Source organism: Odocoileus virginianus, chromosome 10, assembly GCF_023699985.2.
Source record: "Odocoileus virginianus isolate 20LAN1187 ecotype Illinois chromosome 10, Ovbor_1.2, whole genome shotgun sequence".
Lineage (NCBI taxonomy): Eukaryota > Metazoa > Chordata > Mammalia > Artiodactyla > Cervidae > Odocoileus > Odocoileus virginianus.
In genome coordinates, this window is record NC_069683.1 from 57,510,674 (window position 1) to 57,522,175 (window position 11,502).

General features: G+C 38.8%; 1 protein-coding gene across 10 annotated transcripts in view; it reads left to right on the top strand.

Annotated features, from left to right (window-relative positions):
* Positions 1–10,537, top strand: part of C10H11orf65 (chromosome 10 C11orf65 homolog) — a 100,998-nt gene extending 90,461 nt beyond the window's left edge. For 9 of the 10 annotated variants that reach the window (XM_070473631.1, XM_070473639.1, XM_070473636.1 and 6 more), the window contains 2 exons: positions 6,761–6,816; positions 9,230–10,537. In XM_070473631.1, the coding sequence (XP_070329732.1) occupies positions 6,761–6,816; positions 9,230–9,357 (184 nt within the window). In that variant the 3' untranslated portion in view covers positions 9,358–10,537. The remainder of the gene's footprint in view (positions 1–6,760; positions 6,817–9,229) is intronic. The other variant, XM_070473638.1, reaches the window with a different exon arrangement.
* The last annotated feature ends 965 nt before the right edge of the window (positions 10,538–11,502 follow it).

Consider the following 11,502-nt stretch of genomic DNA (forward strand, 5'->3'; position numbering starts at 1 on the left):
CTGCTAAGTCACTTCAGTTGTTTCTGACTCTGTGCGACCCCATAGACGGCAGCCCACCAGGCTCTGCCGTCCCTGGGATTATCCAGGCAGGAACACTGGAGTGGGTTGCCATTTCTTTCTACAATGCATGAAAGTGAAAAGTGAAAGTGAAGCCGTTTAGTCGAGTCTGGCTCTTATCAACCCCATGGACTGCAGCCCACCAGGTTCCTCCGTCCATGGGATTTCCCAGGCAAGAGTATTGGAGTGGGGTGCCTTTGCCTTCTCTGTCATGTAGCCATTAGGGCAACACAAATCAAAATGATAATAAGACCCTGTTAGATAGCTATATCTACAAAAATAGCTATAATTAAAAAGACATGGTGATCAGTGTTGGCAAAATTTTGGAGAAATTGAAATCCTTTGTAGGACTTCCTACTCTTTGTAGGAATGTACAATGGTGTAGCTGTTTTGGAAAACAATCGGGAAGTTCCTCAAATGGTTCAAACGAGTTACCACATAATTTAGCATTTCTACTCCTCAGTATATACACAAGAGAAATGAAAACACATGCACATAAAAACTTTACATGAATGTTCGTAACATTATTATTCATAATAGCCAAGAATTGAAACAATCTGTTCATGAACTGATGATTAAAATGTGACATATCCAAATAATGTAATATTATTTGGCAATAAAAAGAAATGCTACAACTTTGATGAACCTGCTAAGTGAAAGAAGTCAATCACAAAGGAACACATATTGAATGGCTCCATTTATATTGAAATGTTCAGAATAGGCAAATTTATGGAGATAGAAAGTAGATTAGTGGTTGCCTAGGGCTTAGAGATTTGTGGGGATTGGGAAGTGGTGGCTAAGGGGAGTGAACTTTCTTTTTGGAGTAATGAAATGTTCTAAAGTCAACCATGGTGATGTATGCACAACTCTCTGAATACACTAAAAAGCCATTGAACTGTACACTTTAAATGGGCACATTTTATGGTATGTGAATTATATCTCAATAAAGCTTTAAAAAATTCAATATTTACTCAGCTACAATAATGATGTGAATACTGCATGGATGAAAAATTGGAAAAAATAAAGATAGTGTAAGTAAAGAAATATAAGACAAAGGAAGAAATTCGGAAGAGGGAGATAAAAACATGAAATAGGAAAAATTAGGTTGACTGCCATTGAACAGGGAGTTCCCAGGTGGCTCAGTGGTGAAGAATCCACTTGCCAATGCAGAAGATGCAGGAGACACCAGTTCTATCCCTGGGTCTGGAGGGAGGAGGAAATGGCTACCATCCAGTATTCTTGCCTGGAGAATCAATCCCACGGACAAAGGAGCCTGGCAGACTACAGTCCGTGGGGTTGCAAAGAGTCAGACATGATTGAGCAACTGAGCATGCACTCACACTACTGAACAATAAACCAGAGAAAGAGAGGCCAGAGGAAGCAGAAAAGAAAACAATGAGGAAAGCAAAGAGGAAAGAAGAAAAAAGGGGAAGGATGACTAACAAAAAAAGAAAATGAGAAAATAAGAATATATGAGAAGGAAATGGCAACCCACTACAATATTCTTGCCCTTGATAGACTACAGTCTGTGGAATCTCAAAGAGTCAGACACAACTGAGCAACTAACACACACGCAGACACAGAACAATTATAATTATGGGAAAGATACTTTGAAAAATAAAAAGAAAACTTGAGAAGGAATAAAGAGCTAATTATCCATAATAGATACACTAAAGTACTTTTTAATAAATAGTACAAAGGAATCCCAATATCTCATCCAGGCATAGTACTGAGATTCCTTACAGACAGCACATTTGTGGTTTCTGGAGCACTGAATAAATACAGGTGGTAATAATGATGCAAGAAATGACATCCAAAGAATGAGATGTGATGCTGTACTCTTTGCTTTCCTAAGAAGGTAGAGAAAGAGAGAGGTAGGAAGGTCCATTTTGAGGAGGTCCATTTTATAAGGGCAGGATAGAGAATTTTCTCAGGTAAACTTTTGAAATCCTGCTCTGCTTTTCCCTTATACAGTTGACTAATTCAGCAAAGAGCCAGCAAGCTTCAGTGAATGATTAGAAATAATCCGTACCCACTATCCTATATTGAAAAGAATGGACACATGCATATGTATGGCTGAGTCCCTACCCTGTTCACCTGACACTACCACAACATTGTTAGCTATATCCCAATATAAAATAAAAAGTTTAAAGTTGAAAAAAAAAAGAATAAATTGAATTCAAAGGAAAGAAAGAAACAGACATCTCAGGCTACACAGGACTTTCCCGACTATCATCCCTTAACACCCTTCACTGGTAGGTGAAGAAGTTTCCTAATGGCTTCCCATTGTGGAGAAAAGAATAAAAACAGAACAAACTGGGAAGATTTGAAGTGGTTTTCTGGTATCACGTACTGTATATGGAGTAGGATAATTACATCTCATTTTGATATGGTGACACTACTCAAATTTTCCATTTTAAAAAAATGTAGATTACTCATGTTTCCAAATTATATACTTCTATCAGTTCATTCTATGACTTGAGCATAATTTGGGACCAACTTGGAATTGTTAGAAAACAAGTTTTTCTAATGAGCTCCAGACAACAGAAATTTCAAATGGAATCCAGCATGATTATTTGGGAATATTTCAGTAGTATCACAGACCACAGGGGCTTCCCTGGTGGCTCAGATGGTAAAGAAACTCCCTGCAATGCAGGAGACCTGGGTTCGATCCCTGGGTCGGGAAGACCCCTGGAGGAGGAAATGGCAACCCACTCCAGTATTCTTGCCTGGAGAATTCCATGGACAAAGGAGCCTGTTGAGCTGCAGTTCATGGGGTTGCAAAGAGTTGGACATGACAGTGATTAACACTTTCACAGACCACAACTTACTGATTATCTCAAGTAGGATCAAAATGTGCAAAGACTTTCCCCTAGCCAAGAGCAGACATTAGGTATAAATACCTTTTTCCCAGTGTATGTATGGTCTCCACAGTCCACTTTCCTTTTAGATCTTTGTTCTCTAGATATTTGTAACTGGCTTGATAATACCTTATTTGAAGAGAATTTCAAAGACTGATGTTTTCTCTAAATTGGTAGCCACTAATTCCTTGGAGAGAATCTTTCAAAATCTATAGACAGTTTTTGATAGTTGGACCATTAGAATGACATAAATGTGTTGAACACTGATACTGAGTGATACAAACCAGTTTCTTCCCAAAGGCTTTTGTGCTAGCCCCTTGTTACGGCAGATGGATCTCTCCTGGAAAGAAACCATGTCCATCTCCAGACAAACAGGGCAACAAGAGCGATCAAGTGAAATATTATTATAATTTGGAAGAACGGAAAGGCCAACTTCACTCTTGGACTCAAGGACACTGATGAGTACCCTTGTAAATTCTGTACTATCCAGAGACACATTGCTGCAGGCACTTAGAATAAAAACCAATGCCTGCACTGCCGTTATTGAGTCACCTACAATACCACACAGTGGCCACTCTGCCTCTGATGGCATTCATCCCGCTGGATTTTCAGGGGCATATTTTCTATTGAGATAGATGTTTCTCTTCCAGAATCTTCATAGTTTTCAAACTACAGGTGAAGTTTAACATAACACATTAAGTCATCAGCAGCTAGTCTATCTTAAATAATTTTCTGATGTTCTATTTGGCGAGAGCTCTCAATGGGTAATGTCTATGTCCGAACCTGCCCCTTTGACTTCTAAGACAAGTGGTTATATTACCTCTCTGGCTAGGGATTTTCCCCAGGCCATTAAGATGTTAAATTCTGTGATGGATTCCACATATACTTTGCTAATATCTTTAAAAAATTCCAAAAATATCTTAGAAAGAGCAACTTTATGATATAAACAGCATGAAAATGATACAATCAAGTTGTTGCTTCTATTTGTAAAGATTTTATTTCTTACTGGTTACTACTGTCATGTTCCTTATGAGAAGTTCTTTTTAAACAATTAAATAAATTCATATCTTGATCTCAGGTAAAGCTGGGTCAGTATTCACCCTTAAATATAGCATATGTTTGTGCCCCACACTGCCAGGGTTTAGCATGCCATTAATCAAAGGTCTTTTATCTTGGCTCCTTGAAGGTGAAATAAAGATCTTTCAGTATATAAATCTAAGGAAGTATGGTGATGGACACCCACTTTTCATAGTGCTCCTGAGCAACCACTGAAAGCACAAAATCTGCCTAAATTTAAGGTTAAGCCAGACTGAACCATCAACTAAGAGATCCTGTTGCTGTTCAGTCACTAAGTCATGTCTGACTCTGCAACCCTATGGACTGCAGCATACCAGGTTTTCCTGTCCTTCACCATCTCCCAGAGTCTGCTCAGACTCATTTCCATTGATTTGGTGATGCCATCCAACCATCTCATCCTCTGTCACCCTCTTCTCCTTCTGCCCTCAGTCTTTCCCAGCATCAGGGTCTTTTCCAATGAGTTGGCTGTTCGCTTCAGGTGGCCAAAGTATTGGAGCTTCAACTTCAGGGTCAGTCCTTCCAATGAGTATTTAGGATTGATTTCCTTTAGGACTGATTGACTGATCTCCTTGCAGTCCGAATGACTCTCAAGAATCTTCTTCACAGTTTGAAAGCATCAGTTCTTTGGCGTTCAGCATTCTTTATGGTCCAACTCTCACATCGGTGCATGACTACTGAAAAAAACCATAGCTTTGACAATACAGACACTTATTAGCAAGGTGATGCCTTTGCTTTTTAATATGCTGTTATAGGTTTGTCATGGGTCTTCTTCCAAGGAGCAAGTGTCTTTTAATTTCATGGCTGCAGTCACCATCTGCAGTGATTTTGGAGCCCGAGAAAATAAAGTCTGTCAATGTTTCCACTTTTCCCCATCTATTTTCCATGAAGGATGCCATGATTTTAGTTTTTGAATCTTGAGTTTTAAGGCAACTTTTTCACTCTCCTCTTTCTCCCTCATCAAGAGGCTCTTTAATTCCTCTTCACTTTCTACCATTAGGGTGGTATCATCTACATACCTGAGGTTTCTTATATTTCTCCTGGCAATCTTGATTCCAGCCTGTGAGTCCTCCAGCCTGGCATTTTGCATGATGTACACTACATAAATAGAGTGACAGTATATAGCCTTGATATATATACTCCTTTCCCAATTTTGAACCAGTCTGTTCTGTCAAGTTCTAACTATTGCTTCTTGACCCACATAGAGGTTTCTCAGGAGACAGGTAAAGTGGTCTAGTATTCCCATCTCTAAGAATTTTCCACAGTTTTCTGTGATCCACACAGTCAAAGGCTTTAGCATAGTTGATGAAGCAGTTGTTTTTCTGGAATTCCCTTGCTTTTTCTATAATCTAATGAATATTTGCAATTTGATCTCTGGGTCCTCTGCCTTTTCTAAATCCAGCTTGTATATCTGGAAGTTCTCAGTTCATGTACTGCTGAAGATCCTGGAAGGGGTTTATACCACCTGCTATTATCTTGCATCTTTTCATTTAACAGTGACCCAGGAGTATTCCACTCACCACCATAGAATTCTTGGAGCAAAAAGAGGCAGCAGTAACAAGAAGAGGTTGGCATTAGACACACTGCATGTGTGCTAAGTTGGTTTAGTCATGTCTGACTCTTGTGATCCTGTGGACTGTAGCCCACCAGTATCCTCTGTCCCTGGGATACTCAAGGCAAGAATACTGAAGTGGGTTGCCATGCCCTCCTCCAGGGGATCTTCCCAGCCCAGGGATTGAATCCTAGTCTCTTTCATCTCCTGCATTGGCAGGTGGGTTTTTTACCACTAGTACCACCTGGAAACCCTTAGACACAGTACTTAATTGCAATTAAACACTGTTGCATAATTTATACCTTCACATAACAAAAAATTCAGGAGTACAAAGTTAACAAGAGTAAAAGTAATTCAAGTGAAAATCAGCCTTTTCTGAATTACATGACAATTTTAATCCTCCTCCTCCTTTCTCAATCAACTTCTTTTTAGCTCCTGCTGTGATCAACTTCTTAACCTGGTTTGTTGGGTATAGTTGTAAGAAAGGAAGTTTGGGAAAGGGGGATACAGAGCCTAAAATGAGATGGGATAAGTCACAGGAAACCTGGCCCTTGGAGCTTCCCCTCAGCTCACACTTGTCCTTCCCTATCCATCCCTTCTCAGGCTACTCTTGTCTCCACATGTCAGTCTCTGTTTAAGGAACGGAAGTGACACTGCATGTACCCTGCTTGAGTATGATCTCGTGTTTACTGGACACAGCAAAGACAGCACCATTGCTCTAATAAGATCATAAACTAAATGATTTACATTTACATGTCAGAGACAGTAGGTCTGGCAATCCAGCACCAAGGATAAAGTTTTGTTGTTGAAGTTTTCCCATGACTTTCAAAATTTTTCCCTTCACACTTTAAATTTAGAAGTTAACTGACATCTTCGCTGTCACCCAATCGAGGCCATGATCTAGCAGGAACGGAAGAGTATAAACTGAGGAGTACGTGCTGGAGGGAGGCAGGGGGCACCACGTGGTGGATGGTGGGCACCGTTTTCATACCTCTCACAACTCCCTGTCCTGGGGCTTGCCTCAGGTGCCTGAGAGCTACTTTGAGGTGGGAAGTCAAGAAATTAAATGTTTGGACTAGTGAATTTATCATCATTAATCTAAGATTTCATACAGAAAGTAGAATTTTAGAAGTAGTCCAAGTAGGTACTAATGAATCACTGTATTATTTACTAATAAATTTATTTAATTTAATGAATGCCTATATAATGTGCTTAGGTACATTGCCAATTGGAAGGAAATTGCTACAAGCAACTCTTCAGCTAACTTCAAAAGTAGGTGATTTTTTAGCAATAATGGGAAATTGTGTGTGTGTGTGCCTTGTTGCTCTGTCAAGTGTGAATCTTTGTGACCCCATGCCCACCAGGCTCCTCTGTCCATGGGATTTCTCAGGCAAGACTACTGGAGTGGGTTCCCATTTCCTTCTCCAATGGGAAATTCTTATAAACCAAAACAATACATTCCACACATGTATACATTTCGAAGTACCTAACAAACACTTCTGTACTCCACACACTATACAGATAAATAAATTTATCAAGTCATTTTTGCCTTTATATATATAATTGTTATTTGGAAATAGAAGGAAATTTTACATTTTATTTGGAGTTGGATAAAATGTTTCTTTTCTAAAAAAATGAATCCTCTTTTAAAAATGTTGCATATCTCATGTTTCAGTAATGTTTAATGAGCAAACTTGACTCGGCAAAATAAATGCTATTCCAGAAGTATCAATAATTCTAACATAGCCAAAGCCTAGTTATAGTTTTTCTAGAATTTGACTGCATGAGTTCTGTCCCTCTGTCACCTGTGACTGGCAGTAAAAAAAAGAGGCTTTAATTGTGGAATGTTGATTCACAACTTCCTGGTTTTGATTTTTTGCTTTATTGTTTACTGGCTGTGTAATCTTGGGCAAGTTAATATCTTAGTTTCCTCATCTATAAAATGAAAATAACAGTAGTACTTAACTCATGGATTACTGTGAGGTAATGAGATAGTACATGTGAAGCGCTTATAATAGTGCCTGGTGCATAGCATTCTCTGTGGTGGTGGTGGTGTAGTCGCCAGGTCGTGTCCAGCTCTTGTGATCCCATGGACTGTAGCCTGCCAGGTTCCTCTGTCCCTGGGATTTCCCAGGCAAGAATACTGGAGTGGGTTGTCATCACCTTCTCCAGGGGATCTTCCTGACCCAGGGATCGATCCCGAGTCTCCTGCATTGCAGGCGGATTCTTTACCACTGAGCCACCAGGGAAGCCCTTAACCTATCTACTCATTTGCAACTCACTGGCACCACCAGAGTCCAAGTTGCCATCATTTTCTGTGGGCTTCTGCAATGTCTCCAAACCTATTCTCCTCCATTCCATTTCCTATGCAACAGATAGTGATCTACAAATTTAAACCAGCATAATTAAAGCACTTATTTAATGAACTTTTCTTTAGCAACTACCATGTTGAAGTACTGTCTTAAAGTGCTTTATAAAATTGATTCATTTGATCTTCAGAACAACCCAGTGAGACAGGTTCTATTATCCACATTTTAAAGAGAAGCCAAGTTACTTGCTCAAGGTCACAGTCCCTGTGAGGGCCAGGATTTGAACTGAGACCGGGTAGCTCTAGAAACCATACTCTCCATACTCACCATACTGTTAACGATGACTACCCCTTCTGCCATTTAGTTTTCCACTGCACTTGGAATAAAACCCTAACTTTATCATGGCACTCCGGCTCTGGTTTAGCTTTTCATCCTTATCATGTCCTACTCTCTCCCCCTCACTCACAACAGCTCAGCATCACTGGCATCTTGCCTGGTCGTCAAGCACACTTTGTGGCTTCCACTTCAGGGGTTTCATGCAGTTGATGGCCTTCTGTAGAACAGGTGTAGGCAACTATCTTTACTTGAAGGCAAGTTATCTGTTTTGTTTGCTACTGAATTCCCAGTGTGTAGAACACAGTAGGGTCTCAATGGCAAATAAAAGAACATAAAGGAATGACAAGTATAAAATGGAAGCAGAGAATATTATTTACTGGGCTAAAAGATTATTGTGGGAAAAAAAGAAAAGATATAACACTAATTGGAAGGATCTTAAGAGCACGTGAAAGCTGCTGTAAGTAATGGAGAGCTGCATCGTAACGGAAGGCAGGTAATACATTGCAGATGCTGGAAGAGAGCATGTGCCACTTCTGCAAGAAGCAAGAGGAAATCAAAATTCAGAATTTGAAAACTTTAGGGACAGAAAAGGTTTTTCTTTGTGACTAAAGAATTGTTAGCTAATGGTTAACTGTGGAGTACTAGCTAAATGCCTTACATTCACCATCTCACTTAATTCTCACAAAGATAAGCTGAGGCATGTGCTATTATTATTCCTATATTATAGATGAGGAAATTGAGACAGAGGTTAAGTAACTTGCTTCAAATTACAGAGCTAGCAAAAAAAAAAAAAAAATTATAGAGCTATCTAGTAGTAGATCAAACCTCAAACACAGATCCTACAGAGACTTTTAAAGATGGACAATGAAACATGGTCATGAAATGTAGAATGATCTCAGAAATATGGGACATTTATGATTAAACAGGATACAAAGATATCTGCTCTAAGAGTGGTGAGAAGGAATGTGGAATAGAGCATATTGAATGAGCTATATCCTGTCACGTCTGGCATCTTTCTAAATGTTTGTCTTGCTCTCTAGGTTTCAGGTTTGAGGAAGCACAAGAAAAAATATGTGACTATGAAGATATATTGGAAGAGGAAAAGGAAACACAAAAAGATCCTTCATTTGAAACTATTTATGAAGAGCCCCCTTTTACTAAAGCCTGATTCCACTTATAGAATATAATTATATAAAAATACAAAATTATAAACTATAATTTTCTTTCTGAGCTATAACCCTTTAGCTCTGATTGCATCAGTTACAGTCAAGAGAGTTTATTCTGGCTGGAATGACTTCTATATTCTTGACACAGAATCTAACCCAATTAAGTAAGGAAGATTAAACAGAAATAGAACACCAGACTGAATACAGTAGTCATGGAAAATATAGAAATTAATCCTGTTATTCTGAGAAACTGTAGTCTCACAATTACACTTAAATAAAAATATTATATTTAGGTGCAAAAAAACCCTCAGACTGTTTTTCTTCTTTATTTAAAACATTCATTATTTGTGCATTTATATCAAGCAGAGCCCTTTTTTCATTAAGAAAGTTAAAAGGGCAATGTAGCAAGTTCTCCTTTTATTAGAATGCAAAAGCCAGCTTCCCTGGTGGCTCAGATGGTAAAGAATCCGCCTGCAGTGCAGGAGACTCAGGTTCGACGCCTGGGTTAGGAAGATCCCCTGGAGAAGGGAATGGCTATGCTTAGTCACTCAGTTGTGTCCGACTCTTTGCAACCCCATGGACTGCAGCCCACCAGGCTCCTCTGTCCATGGGGATTCCTCCAGGCAAGAATACTCGAGTGGGTTGCTATGCCATCCTCCAGGGGATCTTTCCAACCCAGGAGCGAGCTTAGGTCTCCTGCATTGCAGGCAGATTCTTTACTGTCTGAGCTCCCAAGGAAGCCCAAGAGTAGTGGAGTGGGCAGCCTATCCCTTCTCGGGGGGAACTTCCTGTCCTAGGAATCAAACTTGGATCTCCTGCATTGCGGGTGGATTAACAGCTGAGCTATCCAGGAAGCCCCAGTGTATATTTAAGAAAAACAAATTTATTCATATAATTTACATATACATTCACCCATTTTGAGTATTCAGTTTGAGTTTTGACAAATGTATAAAGTTATGCAATTTTCACCACAATCAAGATATAATCCATTTTCATCACCCCTAAAATGTACATCTTTGCAGTCAATCCACACCACAATCAAGATATAATCCATTTTCATCACCCCTAAAATGTACATCTTTGCAGTCAATCCACCACCCCATGCCATGCCACGGGAAATGACTGATCTTTCAATCACTACCATTCCACCTTCTCTAAACTGTCACATAAATGGAATCATACTATATGTAGTCATTTTTGGTCTTTTCTTTAGGATTATGCTTTTGAAATTCAATCTTGTTGCTGCATATTTCAATAGTTTATTTCTTTTTTGACTACTGTTCCATTACATGGCTATATTACAATTTATCGGTTCACAAGATTGATGGACATTTGGTTGTTTCCAGCTTTGGATCATTACTAAAACAATGGGGAGAGGAATTGCTAGGGCAAATAATAACTATAGGTTTAGCTATCTATTTATTTATTGATGTATACTTGCTTTACAATATTTCAGGTGTATATCAAAGTGATTCAGATATATATCAATATGTGTATATTTGTTCAGATTCTTTTCCATTATAATTTATTACAAGATAATGAATATAGTTCCTTGTTCTATACAATAGGTCACTGTATATTTTATATATACTAGTGTGTATCTGTTAATCCCAAATTCCTAATTTATCCCTCCTCCCTTCCCCCTTGGTAAACAAATAACTTTTTGTTTTCTAAATGAGTATTTGTTTTGTGAATAATTTCATTCATGTTATTTTCAATTCTACATATAAGTGATATATATAGTATTTGTCTTTCTCTGAGTTATAACACTCAGTATGATAGTCTCTAGGTCCATTCATATTGCTGCCAATGGCATTATTTCATTTTTTCTATGGCTTGTATTCCATTGTATATATGTACCACATCTTCTATTGATGGACACGTAGGTTGCTTCCATGTCTTGGCTATTGTAAACAGTGCTGCAGTGAACATGGGGTGCATGTATCTTTGGGGGCCATGTTTTTCTCCAGATATATGCCCAGGAGTGGCACTGGTGGATCATATTGTAGTTCTATATTTAGTCTAAGGAATCTCCATACTGTTCTCCATAGTGCCTGTACCAATTTACATTCCTATCAAGAGTGTATGAGGGTTCCCTTTTCTCCATACCCTCTCCAACATTTATTATTTGTAGATTTTTGATGATG